The sequence below is a fragment of the Toxoplasma gondii genome, chromosome VIIa, assembly GCF_000006565.2.
Source record: "Toxoplasma gondii ME49 chromosome VIIa, whole genome shotgun sequence".
NCBI classification, from domain to species: Eukaryota; Apicomplexa; class Conoidasida; order Eucoccidiorida; family Sarcocystidae; genus Toxoplasma; species Toxoplasma gondii.
Genome location: NC_031474.1, coordinates 429,463 through 444,911, shown reverse-complemented (window position 1 = coordinate 444,911; position 15,449 = coordinate 429,463). Strand labels below are relative to the sequence as shown.

Here is a 15,449-nt window from a genome sequence, read left to right as displayed (position 1 = left end):
GAGACGCCCCCCAAGGCACGTCTCCGGATCTCAGTGCAAGTCGATGCATGCGCGCTTGCGCAGCACACCTCGACAATACGGTACGACGAATTTAGTTCTCTTCTACAGAATAGCAAAGCCAACTGCAGTCAACTGCGTTGAATAATTCAGACTGGAACTCGGTAAACATCACTGTGTTGTCCTTCCAGAAGACAAGCCACCTTCGTAATCTTGCATCGAAGAGTACTGCTGTCACTTTTTCTCCCATGTTTTCAACTGTGCACGATTTTTCTCTACGCCTGTCTGACGATGTCTTGCTGCCTTCTCGAAGGGTTAACCTCTTTACGTGCACTAAGGCACTCAAGGCTCTTTTCCGCATTTTCATCTGCAAGCACATGCGATTCTGCGTCGGCCTTCCTCGTCTCTTCCTGCTCTCTGGCCGCGGTTATTTCATTCTTCTCAAAACTAGTGCCGTCCACCCTGTGAAGGCTGCTTGTGGTGTAGAGAGTCGCTGCCTTTTCCTGCTACACCCAGATAATTCAACACCAATCAATCCGTTCGCAACACAACTTTATATCGTGTGGTATACAGCAAACTTATGGGGACCTCGCTTGTCTGCACCGCGTCACTGGAGTCGTCTTTAGTATCCTAGGCACTCTACTGTCAAGCACAAAGAACTTGCTTGTCTGTGCACCGCATAACAGAAGTCCTACCCAGATGTCTGGGGCCTCGAATGGCTCTGTCTATACAGTTTGAGTTATGCAGCTTCGGACCTCGCATAGATGGGTGAAAGCGCGTGTCTCTCACCTTGTGCGTATCTTGCCTTGAAGAGGTGTATGGAACTTTTGTGAGTGTGTGACCCGATTAGAGAGGCAGATTGAGAGAGGCAAGACGCTAGGAATCCATGGTTCGAGAAGTCACGTTCATCCGGAGACAGTCCGTCTTTGATTTTCACTGAGAAGCGTTAGGGGAATTTTAACGGCTGTAAAAAGAGTGAACCATCCACGACTCTATCAAATGGACACAACAGTAGAGAGCAGCAGTTCACCTTGCACCGAGCGATCCGTTCACTGCCAAACACAAGATGGAGGGTGTCAGTGACGGTGCCCTCTGCATCTCAGATGGACTGTATCCACTTTTCTGGGAGAAGCCTACACACATGCGAAATCCACACCTTTGAAGGCCTGCATGCACCTATGCATCTTCCTGTATCTCTAGAGAAGTAAGTAGGTTGATGTATTTTTGGAGGCGGTGCGAAAAAAAAAACACATGCTGGATCACATGCTGGGCTCGAGAGTTGGTCCTTTATGTGGTGCGGGGAGAGGCTTTGACACGAGTCTTCATGGTTTGCAGTGAGAAGCGCCTGAGAGGCTTGGCAAGTCAGATGTGCCGCGAATTCATTGCAGGTGCAGGCTTTCATGCGTCGAAAGAGAACCGTACTTCTCGGTAGCGGTAGCTTCACTGTCCATTTCACTTAGACATGAGAAAAGAGGTACTCACTAGAGGCAGCCAGACGAGAAAAAAGAAGAAGGGCGACCCATGGCCACACTCTATTTAGGGTCACAGAAGAAAAGTCTTCTCTCACGTCGACGGAGAGTCTCCCAAAAGGGGCACCGAAATGAAGAGACAATTTCCTTGACAAGAGGCGACTGAGGAACAGAACGTTGCCAAAATTCCTGTTCCCGTTCCACAAAGTGAACGTTGTCTAACGCAGATTTGGACCTGTACCACTATCGACGAACAACATACATTTTTCCTCGCCGACTCTCGCAACTCGAAAAACTCACTCAGAAGTCTGCAAAGGTCACAGGCCGACACCGGCTTATAGACGGCACGTCGGGCTCTTGTGCCTCGCGGAGATTGAACGACGCACCACTGTGGCCTGGGCATCCTGCCTCAAAAACTACACAGAAGCCGCCATCTAGCTGTGCCTCCTCGAGCGTTCGATTGAACCACAGAGGCGCGACAAACAGGCACAGCTCAAAGAGTAAATCGTGATCGACTGTCGCACGCCAAAATGCGCTCCAGCCCGTTCTGTAACGACTGCTCTGAGAGTGTCGCCAAGTCACACAGGGTCACACACACGCGGGGGTGCCTTCTGTTTCGCTCCGCGTCGCCACGAACATAACAGTCCATTCCGCACCTGCACATCTCAATCTGCGTCTCTGACGTACACCGCTGCAAGCATTCGCCGTCTGCCAAGCGGTGCAGAGACGCAAAAAAAGTTGACTGACTCTCGACTCGCGTCTCCACACTGCCTTCCGGGCACACACTCACGCGACGCAATTCCCAGTGTCCTGCAAAAGGCCGCCGAATCTTTTCTGCGCCTTCCCTCCGACGTCAGGCTTTCTACGGCAAGCGCGAGAATTCGGAAAACTCCAACCCAACGTGTCTCCCAGACCACAGCAGTTAGCATAGCAACGCCACCGCGTCTCTCCTGCCTTGCATGCGGAGGGGGACTGAGAGGTGAAAAAGAGGAAACGGAAAATCACGCACACCGTTTCGCGATTCGATGCAAATACGAGGGCGAGGTCGACCGCGAGAAAAGCACACACTCACAGATAGATGGATGCTTGCGTGCACGCATCGATAATTCCAGCGCCGGTGTCTATACTCGACCCGTCGCAGCACGAGCAGCTTGGAACCTGGAGAGACCTACCGAAAAAAAAGCAGGACGGTTTGGACGCAGCCGCCACAGAACGAACGTTCAAATCGCGCCTTTGCAGGCTACAAACCGCAACAGCAGCCCATAGATCTCTCCACGGACAGTGCTTCTCACCAAACAACGCATGCATCACTTTACAAGTTCCACACTCTGTCGCGTCAGCCAACGACCCGAAAGGTGGGCTCTGACATACGCCGACACCGCCACTCACGCATGCACAGACACCGATGGATGTGGATGCATGCGCCGGTTTCTGCGTAGACAGGCCGACACCAGCAAACAGTGAAACGCGAAAACGCCACCAGGCCTCTGAAGGTCAAACCGAGGTCGAGCGTGAATCTGGCGCAACAGCGAGCGACAGACAGATCGGTCGACAAGAACGCATATGAATGCGAAATACTTTTTTCGAGCCCCAACTGCGATGCTTGACAATGTCATTAAACAAATATCCCGCTGGGACGCAGAATCCTTAGTCATGTGCCTTTCCTTTGTCTCCACTTCTATCTCAGCTTCTCGCCTCTCATGTCGAATGCGCAACTCACAAGCGCCCGTTCAACAGATAATCCGGCTGTCTGTCTCTTCTCTCTTGGGTCTGAACCGTTCTCAGGGCACTGCTTTACTCTCGACTTGTGTGACGGGAGACGAACGTGCGTCTCGTCAGTCGAAACTATCGAAAAACTTCTTTTTCTGTTACGCTCCTCCAACTTCTAGACCAGCCGGTTCCAGAGAAGCCCGGCGCTCTTCATTCTTTTTCTTCCACTCCGAAATATTCTCCTGGAGATTTTTCAAACAAATGTTCTCGATTGGCAGCTGAGGGTTTAGATTCAACTGCGTCTCCAGAGCTTTGAGTTCTTCGTACAGCGGCTGAATCGACAAGAAACAAGCGCAACCCACGCAGAGTCTGTAGCCCGTTGCCGGAAGAGTCGTCATCGAAGAGGACGCATATACCCTAGTATGCGACACTCTCAAACCTCGTATGTATCACCATAAACAGGCACGCATGCACATATGTATTGGTGCATGCATACACAAAGGTGTACGTATACATATATATATATATATACATGTATATTATATTTTCAAGTATGCATGTGCATCTATCTAAGCCTACCTTTTCGTGCGTATACATGCCCCATCTGCGCGTGGCAATGCGCATGCTGATTTCCCTCCAAACTCATTTGCTTTCTTACCTTGACAACGAAGTCGAGGAAACCAACTTGAGATTTGAAGAACTCTCTGTCGTGCTGGTCTCGATCACACAAGAAAGAGACCGGTAGGCCCAGTCGCTTTTCCTCGTCGCCCTGCAAAAGCGAAGGAATACCAGGAATACCACTCCTTGAAACGCTCTTCCAGACGCCGGAAACGAGCACGAGAACGGTGAGCAGACAACGAAAAAAATACTGCTGCCGGGACACAAACTTGCTTGTGACCTGACGGGCTCTTTTCATATATATATATATATATATATATATATGTAACAATTATCCCAGGATCGACGCAAAAGGCTACCGGCACTCCACGAATAATGACATATATATATATATATAGTATGCATGTACGCTTCCATCTTTGCTGTTATGTTGACGCGTCTGTGTTCTTCTGTCGGATACCACAAGAGCGCATGAACTCGTAAGCGTTTTCGTGCGGTGAAGACGCGTTGCTTGCCGCAGACTCGCAGCGATATGTATGTGAACTGAACTTCGCATGCATGCGCACCTGTTCATAGAACTCTTGGACGACCAGGTTACACCACCGTTCGTGGTCAGCCCAGGGCAGAGTGCCGTGGCCGATGTCGGCAGACTTGATAATCATCGACATCACTTTCCTGGAGAAAAACGGAAAAGTTCACACACCAGCGAAACTGCACAGGTCCACGTATAATGCAGGTGTATGTACACGCGAAAAAGACAGCCAGGCAGAAAAAGAGCGACGCATACGCCTGCATAAAGTCTGACGCAGATCTAAAGACTCACGTGTCTACCTAATGAAAATCAACTTTGGAAAACCGCAACCGGGGAATGGAAATGCGCACAGTTGAACCCGTCCACGCACATCGAGACACATCGTCGTCTACCTGTATTTATATATATATATATACATATATATATATATACATATATACATATATATATATACATATATATATATACATATATACATATATATATATATAAAAGGACGAGGGAAAGAGAAAACGGGAAGCAAGCCCAGCTGCTGTGCGGCTCGATGCACGGAATCTCAGGTCCGCGTGTGAATTCACAACGCCGCTAGGAAAGATGCATGCAGAGAGAGGACGGAAGTGCAGAGGCACACCAGCGAGACAGCGCAAACAAAACAAAGAGAGACGGAGAATCAGAAGGGCGACAGAATCGCGATGCAGAATCAAAGACGGCGGAGGAACGCCAAGCTGCAAGAAAAACGAGAGACTGTAGAAGACGTACTGTCTATCGTCGTAATTGTTGATGGGGTCAAACTCCTCTTTCTGTCTCCTGACTCTGAAATTCGCGATCTGCTCAAAATGAGTTTTCATGTCTGTCGACATAATCAACTCGATCACCGTCATTCGGAAAGAGCGGTAAGCCTCCCGGTGCAGGTGGTTCAGCAGACCCAATCGACGGCTGATTGAAACACACACTCATGCACATGTATATATATATATATATGGATTATATGGATATGCCAGCGTATCGATCGTCGTCCAAATCGCTCACGTCGGAAGCACGAGGACGTCTATACCTACTGCATATGCACATGCACTCTTGAGAGCCACACGTACGACGTAGCAGTACGTATGTACAAGGAGCGATGCTCATTTCACAATGTATCAACACTCCACCTACAGACGCGGAGAGATGCATGCGTTGCGGAAACACAGAAACGGCAGCCGACCCGTGAAAAGGCGATACATGATCGCTCTGTGAACGTGCCGAGCTGTGTGTGCATGCAAATCTGGAAACGAAACATATCACTACGCAAGCACTGTCGTCGGCAGACGCAAGCACCCACAAGACGCCACGAGCAGCTTTCACACCTGCAAACGCGCAGAAGCGTGTATGCAACTTTTTTGACACAGCAGCTGACGCTAGACATCTCCACTCACAGTCTCCAAATACATATATATATATATATATATATATATATGCATGAGTATGAGATATATACGGGACATAAATATATATATATATATGTGGGTAAGCCAGATACACATGGTCTCGCTGTTTTCTCGTTTTCTCATCTTACTCGAGGAGCAACTTGAACGTGAGGGACGCATGCATGTTTTCGAGGACGGAGATATCGTTGTACGTGAGAGCGAGAGGTGTGTTAGCGTTCACCATGAAATTGTTGTTTCTGCCAGGGTGCGCCTGCAGAGAAGCCCAGAAGCATCACTCGCGCGGAAGTGGAGACAGGTATGAAAGGAGTGAAGAGACCTCGAAGCCAGTCGTCCTCCAGCCAGAGGCAAACACACACACACACAGGCACGCAGCAACGAGACAGGAATGAGAAAAGTTCAGGTAGTGCACATCGTCCACTGTTGCATGCAGGAAGTGGATGGAGGTTTGGGCACAGGTCTGCAGAAACGCGCAGACGCTTTTTCACACGAGCGTCCACACGCATGCGAAGAACACCCACACGGCAGGAGAGAGATTTAGGCGAAATCAGAGTCGGTACAGTGAAGAGACGTCGAGAAAACGAGAATCACAAACCGCAAAAGAGCCAGGCCAGGACCGAAGATCGGAGGAACTTACAATGTCATGGCAGAGCGCTGCGATGATCAGGCTTGCCTCCTCTAGGTCACCCAAGCTGCAAAACATCGCCAGAAGAACGAAAGAAAGTGAGTGCAATCGGACGCGGCGACTCAGGATAACCCTGGGAACGCAGGCAGAGACGCTTCGCCTGCGAACGTTGTGTAGGAAGCGAAAAACATGCCAGGGCGCTTGGCAAGAGGACGGTTCTTGCGTGAACAGGTTGAGAGACAGACGGAGAGACATGCTCAAGCGGAAGTCGCGAGAGAGAAGAGAGGCAGTTGAGAAGTACATGTGGATGGAGCGGCAAAGTGACTTACGGATTCGCGAAGATGCGAGGAGGACACTGTCGAAAGGGAGACTCTGACACGAAGAACGAAGAAAGAACACTAGGAGACAAAACGAGTTCGTAACTTACGACTCTCGGAGACGGAGCATCTCGAGGAGGCAGATAGACAAATGACAAACCTAAAAGCACAGAGAAGGGAAAATCAAGTTTTCGATCACGCAAATAGCAGGTCACAGTGAAGACAGAAGCGATGAAAAATGATTGTCGCTAGCCTCGCCGGCAAAATTGTACACCGAAACAACCCAAGCTTCACCGTCTCCCTTTCTGGGCACCTGTATACATCTCCTGAAACTTTTAGACTTACAAAGATGGATACGTTTGTATACCTCGGCTGGTGTAGGTGTGCTCTTACCATAGATCCATGTAAGGAGTTGTGGTAAGGGCAGTTGCGATACGCTTTATCGACTTCACAAAGGAATTTACGCAGCAACTGCGTGTTGAGACAAGCATCCGGGGACAAGGCGAAGGGCGAGAGAAGAACGTAGCCGACCTCGACGAGAGGTCGGGGAAGCTTCAGTCTGAGCTGAAGAAAGACAGCCACGGACAAGCGGGAGAGCTTGGAGAGAAGAGCGAGGTTTTGAGACAGAACTTGTCTTTGCGTCAAATCGTCGGCGCGCCAGAAACAAAGAAAAGTATGTCCAATCAGGAAAACCAAAGCCTCAAAAGTGTGCAAAACAGTGACATGAAGGCTGACAGTCAAGCAGAAATGACGAAATTGGTTGCAAAAAACCACGCGACCGCAGAAAACTCCACTTTCCCCACCCGCGGTCTATAACTATACAATCTGCACGTGGAACCCCGCCCAATTTCCGATAAATCTGTCTTGGAAGAGTGTCGGACATGAGTGTATGGGACATGGTCGTGCGGAAAACGACAAAGGTTTCATTTCTACGTCTGGGTTCCTCACAAAAAAATTAGAAATGGTCCTCATGCAGATGTGACGTCTGCTTGTAATATATTGATCATAGTGATCACATCAACGTCGTATGAGACCAGGCAGAGTTTCAGGAAGCTTGAAGCCGCGGCCGCGGTCGAACTCCTCCATTCACGTTGCGCTGTATGCGGAAACTCCAGACGCGGAGTGATCCTCAACCCGTTCGCAAGCTATGAATTTCCCTTACCATGAACATGTTGACGTCCCAGGAGTTTCCAATTTCCTCCAGCAACTCTGTTCGCTAAAGAGAATGACACCACAGAATTCGAATGACAGAAAGATCGGGGGATGAGTTGTGTCTGCACTCCAGCGCGGTTGCTCCCCTGAAAACGCGTAAAAGGCGCAGGGAGGGTCCCTCAGTTTTTACGAAGCCTGTCAGGACGTGCACACTTTACGCTGAGAAAATACATCCGCAAGAATCGAAACTTAAGAACGTGTAAAGAACTTCCTGAGGTACCAAAAGTAAATCTGGAACTGAAATATCCGCAAGCGCAGCTAATCTGACCAACCATGCATGCACGCAGACACACGGGTACGCTTCTCTCTTCTACCCCTTGCCCAGACGCAACTACGCTCGCACATCTGCATATTTGCATATTCACGTCGCATCGATGCATAACTGTCGACCTATCTGCCTATCATCATCTCTCGCTATCGAATTCCACCTGGTCTTCGATCTGTAGGCATGAACATGGCGGCCTGCCGGAGGCAAGAACGTGGAGCTGCTGTAATGAAGCACAGACGGCCGAACTTACAGTTGTTTCCACTCTCCCTGAGATAACCGACCGCCTGCGTGTGGCGAGAGTGTTCAGTCGCGAGACGGCAAAGTCGGAAGCTTCCCGACTGTGCATGCGCAGGTCGCGAATGAACGAGCGTGTGAAGTCCTACGGAAAGGAGAAGCGCAAACGCAGAACTGGATCCCCATCAGAGCGCAGAGAGCGCATGCATCGAGGTCCACACACAGGGACAACCAAAACGGCCCCCGAAAGCGGAAAGAAGAGCCTTAAGAGTCTTTGCCTGCAGAGATTAGGCTTTGTAAATTTACTCCATAACCGCAAAGCGCAGCCTCCTGAAGCGTCGAATGCATGCTTTCATGCTGAATGCCCGCTTCGCGATTTTGTGGCGTCGCCTTAGCAGAGAACGGATTTGAGCCCGTCTCCGTTGTCAGTCTGTCTTCTCGCTTGTTCTGACTAGAGAGAAAAAGGAAACAAGCTGCGCGCCGAGACACTCTCGTCGTCGTTCGCATGCACATCTCCGATCTCTCTTTCATGACAAAACACGCTTACGTTGTCGACATATTCCGCCTGAACTTGGTACACATTCTCAGACGTTGTCAGCATGTTTATCGTCTCCTGCATCAACGCGAAAATCTCCTCCCGGTTCAATGGCGTCGGCCTCTTCAGTGCCTCCAAAGCCTAAAACCAGTCCCCACATACACACACAGGCACAAACGCAAACGACAACTTTATCAATTACACCGAACCACGAAACGGGGGAAGATGCACATAGAGATAGGTGTAGATATATAGAGGGGTTTTGGAGATGCACGGATACACGTAGAAAGACAGAAAACCACTCATTGGCGAGCACTCAGAGAAACGTGAAGAAAGAGAAACTGGAGTATGCTGGACGCTGGGACATGCCGCTAGAGAGAAGATAGATTTGCCGAGCTTCACTTGCCGCGGCTTGCGTTTCTCTCCGATTCAGTGCATATGCACTCAACCACTGGACAGTGACGTCGCCATATGCATCCACAAAAAAAGTCGCTCTGCCGTTTCTTTACCTCTGAGAGATTGCCCAAAATGCAGTCTAAGGGAGTGCCGGTGTCCACACGACGTTTGAGGCGCCTGAGTTGGACCTGCTTCTCGAGCAGCTTCAGGCGAGAATCCGAAATCTGGAAAAGGCGTTCGCAGGAAGGCGAAACAAAGCGAAATGAGCAGTCAGTGAGAGAACGAGACAAACACGGTGTCATCCAGTGCAAAAACTACAGAAAAATATAGATACGCAGAAACGGTAAGAAGCGAACAATAGGTGTGAGGAACACTTTACCGTATATGCACACAGACTCCCACACTCACACGCAAAAACGAACTTCCTTCAATGTGACATGTTATATGCTACCAAGTGAATCACGCAGGCAACATATATATATATATATATATATATAGAGAGAGAGAGAGAGAGAAAGGAAAAAAGTATACAGGCTGAAAAGAAAATGCTGTGACGTCAAGAGATGAAATCCTTCTGAGGTGCGTGCAGAGCCTCAGGTCAAAGTTTCGGGGCGTACTCTGAGATTCCAGAAGAGGACGCGTTTTTTTCTTTCTTCGTAGTAGGCGGAGACGAGTGTGAGGACGATAAGGAGAAACGGGAGAATGTGCAAGAGACCCTCCCACTCCGACCAGACGCGTTCTGGCTCGCGGATCAGCTTGACGGACAAATGCATTGAGAGTATAGCGATGGGAGCAGACCACGCGAGAAAGTAGAGCGTCGCCCACATTGCGTATGCGAATCTGGGGAAAAGCGCAACACAAGCGAGACAGTCCGGCACCACTTGGAGTTTGGATCGCTTGTCGTCCTGCGTTTCTGCGTCGTCTCTTTTGAGGAGCAAGGGTGGAAGCAGCGAGGAGCAGAGAGAAGAGACATAAGCGACGGGTGCAGAGAAGCAAAAACGGCAGCGGCAGGACAGAAAAAATAAGGAAACGGAAGACATCGACGGAGCAGGAGAGCCTCCCAGAGCAGACGTGAAATAGGAGAAACTCTGCAGACAACGGTAGAAAGAAAAGCGAAAGCAAGAGTCCGAAGCTTTCTTTGTCTCTGGCCGGTTAACACCCGGAGGTCTCACCTCACTCCAAGGAAGGTGACAATGGTGAAGCAGAGAAGAAAGCTCTCGAGGATTCCATTGATGCCGTAGTACGGGAAAATGACTCCGAAATTGGCTGGGTCGCGAATTGCCCCTGCGAGGGTGGAGAGTCGCATCGCCGAGCGGTACGTGGACAACTGCACAGAGTAAAAGTCGAGGAACACTCGATTCAAATGAAGAGCTGGCCCAAAACGCCCCATTTTTTCCACATGGGTAGCAAGCACAGAAGCAGAGGAGGTCTCCAGCAGCGACAGGTGCAGCGGACATCGACAGACTGTCTGAAATTGGTTGCGTCCTTCTCAGACCTTCGCTCCGACCAAGGTCTGCGCTAACGCCCTCACTTACGAGACAGAGGGTGAGTACGACAAACAGCTCCAGGTACTCGTACAGGAGATAGAAGTGAGCCCCGAGAGTCGCGACGGTGAGGAGGAACACCGAAACCACTAATTCCCCGTCAAACGGAGCAGCCAAGTAGCAGTCCGGACAGAACCTGCGACAAGTGCCGTAGCTGATGGCGTAGATCGTGCAGAGCACGGGGAACACGATCACGAGTCGGAGCGGCATTCGGCGAATGTTGAAGTTTCGGTAGTCGCACTCCGCGCGCCGTTCCTTGAACGCGAGTGGGAAGCACTTGCAGTCACAGCCCCGGAGAACTCGGTAAGGTCCCGTCGCGTTCTTCATCGTCGCCTCGTCGTTGTTGATCGCCGCCACGTACCTCCACATCGACCGCATCTGCCAGCGCAGGCCGCGCCACCCTGGGTCGCCTGTCTGGCTGCGCCCGAGATCTGGGGAAGAGAGCAGCACAAACATGGAAAAACAAGCCTCCACAAGTAGACAGGAACGCAGGAACCTGAGGCACCAAGACGGTCGACAAGAGCGAAAGCACGCCAGGCAAGGGGGGACGACGCGGTTGATTCCCGGATCAGTTGCCACGCTGACGAAAGCCGACACTACACTTGATCATTGCCAGCAGAGGCCTCGAGACGAACAACATCTGGGCTAGAGGAACCCCAGGGCGAGGTACGACGTAACTGATGCGAGAAAAGGGACGCCGACTTGGCCTCCTGGGGGCGATCCTACATTATTGTCGTTTTCTAAATCAAATTTTTAGCATGCTTTGCAAGACCACCATGTCCAGCCCGGTTGAGTGCATGAAGAAGAGTGGTATCCGATGCAGATTTAGAGACAGGCTGGAAATCTCGAAGCAGGAAACACCGGGAAACGCGAGTCCGACGCTGGCCGAAGCACCGGGTGAAGGCCGACACATGAGGATATTCACAGAGCAAGGGCGTATCCACGAAAGCCTCGCGCGTCGTCTCCGAGTTTCTGTGTCTGGTGCATGCACTTGCGACTCACATCTTTTCGTTTCCTCTTCGTCTTCCTCCTCGTCGTCTTCGGAGAAGTGCATGGGGCGAAACACCTCGCCGTTGCTGCGTCTCTCGAGGTCAGACTCCTGGCGGCCCATGCCAGGTCCGAGCGAGGGCATATCGGAGAAGGAGGGAGCCGAGACTTCGCTGTCGGCCTCTCGGAAGTGGATGGCTTTCGGCCCGCGCCCACTTTTCTTCAGACTCGACGCCTTCACCACACCGACGCCCTCTACGATCCCCCGCTCCTCCCATGGCGGGACAGTCTGCTCCTCCACGGCGACGATGCAGCTCAGCGGCGGGCTTTGTATCCCCTCAGGCGTTGTGAGGGTCTCTGCCGACGCGTCGCCGTGCGTGGTCGCATCGTGGGCAGTCGTCGTCCACCTTGCTCGATCGGGGACAGGCTTCGCCCCGATGGTCCTGTCCTCGCCGCTGGCCCACTGGGAGGACAAAACGCTGGCGGCGCTGTCCGCGCCTGACACATCGCTCTCTTCGTCAAGACTCACGAGGGCCGTCTTCGAAGAGCCCACAGAAAGCTTCTCCACTCCTTGCGCGCGCCTCTTCCCCGATATCGAAGAAGCATGGCTGGACACGCCCTCGGCATGCGCTTTCTGCTTGGAGGCAACGGCGAGCGACGTGAGAAAAGAGAGAGGCGACGAAGACGTCTTCGAGTCCGAGTCCGGCCCCGCCTGAATCTCCGGCCTCGCCTCTCCCGGGTTGGCACCCTGAGCATGCGTCTCCGCGTCTGTATGGCCATGGCCACTCGCCGCGGGAAGCGCCCCGTCTTGCGGCGGAGTCGCCTCGTGGAGTCGCTGCGGCAAGAATGTCAAAAGACGAGGGCCCTCGCCGGCCTTCGACGCCACGCCTGACGAAGAAGCAGAGGCGCGAGGCGACTCACGCAAAGAAGGCAAACTGGAGGCATGTTCACACGTCTGTTGGTCTGGGTCCAAAGAGCTGGTGGACGACCGCGTTGGGCTCTCGTCTCTTGCGGCGAGTCCCGCGCTCTCGATCGGCCCCGACGGGGAAGACTCCGCTGCCATCGCAGACGCCAAGGCAGACACACCGAGTTCGGTCTTCTCGTCCTCTTCCCTCCTTCTCTTTTGCTTCAGGAATTGTCTGACGGCTTTGCCACTTCCTTCGCGCCCTCGATTTGTCTCTCGGAGAACGCGGGCTTCAGACCCGTTTCTTCCTCACGCGTTTCTGCTTTCGCACAAGCACTGGAAAGCGTGGCAATGGGGAAAAGATGGAGACAAAGGCCGTGTTGGGGACCGGACGGAAAAGGAGATGCACGAGACTCCACATGCCCATGCCCGCAGATCCACACTTTCTTTCAACTTAAAACCCGCGTGAAGGCCGGCGGCATCGGGCGGAAAGAGCAAAGGGAGCGCAAGAGATGAAGAAGACGAAAAGAAGACGTCGTGCATAGAAGTCGTGGGGAGACAGTCATGCATACACAGCAGACTGACCACAGAGACCGCGACAAAAAAGCAAGTGTCTCTCTCTCCGGGGTCAGAGAGACGCAAGAGACACAGGCGACGCGCTCATCGGCGGGTCCGCCAGACGACGCGATCTCCACGTTCACAGGCAGGAAGGAGGGAGGCAGGAAGCAAGAACGCAGTCGCCGCTGGGATGCGAGAAGTCTTTTTTCACGCCGAAAATCCCGCAGCTGCGAGGTCGCCACTCCAACAGGGAAAAGGTGTCTCCACTGGGAAGAGACAAATGGAGTCAACGCAAGAACCAGGCAGAACGCAAATGTGAACAGCAGCGTCGGTGAATTCACGGAAATGGAGCGCGGGATGAAGCAGTAGAGAGAGATCCAACGGAAGTTACCGGACAAGAAACTCGACGCAGACGTGAGTGCGGTGAGTCTGTCTTCCAGGTACCGGTGTCCTCGAAACGACAGCGCGGGCACGAAGACACGAGGAGAAAACGGGGTCTTGCTGGAAAGAGGAGAAGCGCCTCATACTAGATGAAAACGGCATAAAGCGGAAAAACCAGACAGAAGGAGAAAGACGTTTGGATCCAGTGAGTACGACCGCTGAATACGTTTTCTACGAGCGAAAACAGCAAAGCTGATAGACGGGAAGAGATACGGGATCGAACTAGATGACATTTCAAAAGCCGCGAAAATCTTTGAAAAACAAGCACAACGGGGGTGTGTGGTTGCAAAGACGTCCCCGATTAGAAAATCCAATACTGCCTTGCGGTCACCCAAGGTAAAGCAATGATTCCGTGCCCCATCGACGAATCAGCGATCCTGCGACTCATGGAGGGCATGCAGGACCACAGAGAAAGAGAAAAGCTGCGATCTCACTCACTTCCGGAGAGGAACACTGAAAAATAGTGGGAAATTCGGTCAGAAACCAATTAATTTTTACGGAAGAGGGCAAAAGGCATCTTTCGGAAGCATGCAGTTTGGGCATCCACCACGCAAAAAGCCATGAATGAGACACGTGTTACCTCGGACAGCCAGGAGGTCCTGCATATACCACATGCTCCGACTTCAGTAGGCGCTGTTGCCTTTGAAATCCTTTGATCAGAGCTAGACGCTCGATTGTAGAAAGTAAAAACAAAAATAGTCTTTGCACTGCGGCCGGTCTACATTTGCCTTGCTTTTGGGCACGCTCTACACCAAATTGGTGTGAGCTGGCGAGGACTGCATTTCCCCTCGCCCTTTTGTGGAGGAACTGAAGTGCCGTATGGATCATGAGCAACGAAGACTATTAGATTATCCGCACATGCATCCTTTAGGGTATCGGCCGAAAACAGACAGCAACGAAGAAGTTTCTGCCGCATAAAATGAGAAAGTTCTGTTGGTCCTGTAAGGTGTCGCTCCACTCCTGTTCGTAGTACTTGCGTCTACGCAAGAACCAGCTTACTTTACTTTGTAATTGGTGTTATGCTCGTCAGCGGTACGCACAACGCTTTTGCGTTGCTGCAAATTTGATTTTGGCACTCTCGGTGGAGTCGAGAATATACAACTTGCTTTCCCCTATCTCGACCATCGGCCTTCATTTAGTGTATGGTTACGTATCAGGAAGTGGGATCTGTGAACCTGAATTGTTGTGGTGAAAACTTGTTGAGTTTCAGACATATTCTAAGGCTGTGGTTGCACAAGCTCTGCGCGTAGGCTGCCTGCCATACGAAAAGAGGGGCCCGTGTGACGCAGTGTGACGGATTTCACCGATCTGCAGCAGTCTGTAGAACTATATTCTGTTTGGAAAAGGGCCGCATCAGGTCATCCTTCCCGACAAACCCAGTCAGTGTTTCAAGGAGCTGATGTGAGTTTCTCTCGCTCCACAGGAGACGAAGCCTGGAATTGTACTGAAACTTTAGCCACTGAACACAGTGTAAGATAGGTGTGGTGAACATGCAGGAAGTTAGCCTAGGCGCCAGAACACGTCATGAAGGGATGCCAGAAGTGCAGTGTATCCTTTTAGAAATCCTCTTCGAATGAAAAAAACGCCACACGTTCATATCGGATGTGTCTAGAGTTCGAAGCGCAAAGGCTGCAGAAAATGGTGCTTCCATGTATTCACGAGCCTAAATGCGTTC

General features: G+C 51.5%; 1 protein-coding gene across 1 annotated transcript; it reads right to left on the bottom strand.

The window, feature by feature from the left end:
• Positions 1–850: 850 nt before the first annotated feature.
• On the bottom strand, positions 851–14,965 carry TGME49_280410 (3'5'-cyclic nucleotide phosphodiesterase domain-containing protein). The gene is made up of 16 exons (XM_002371394.2): positions 11,887–14,965; positions 10,876–11,315; positions 10,513–10,667; positions 9,958–10,180; positions 9,454–9,564; positions 8,957–9,085; positions 8,426–8,554; positions 7,858–7,911; positions 7,089–7,259; positions 6,806–6,855; positions 6,391–6,445; positions 5,885–6,006; positions 5,086–5,262; positions 4,361–4,469; positions 3,835–3,945; positions 851–3,508 (listed from the first exon to the last, which is right to left on the bottom strand). Exons 1-16 carry the CDS (start codon positions 12,932–12,934, stop codon positions 3,335–3,337), a joined length of 3,258 nt encoding a protein of 1,085 aa, XP_002371435.1. The 5' UTR covers positions 12,935–14,965; the 3' UTR covers positions 851–3,334.
• Between the last annotated feature and the right edge of the window lie 484 nt (positions 14,966–15,449).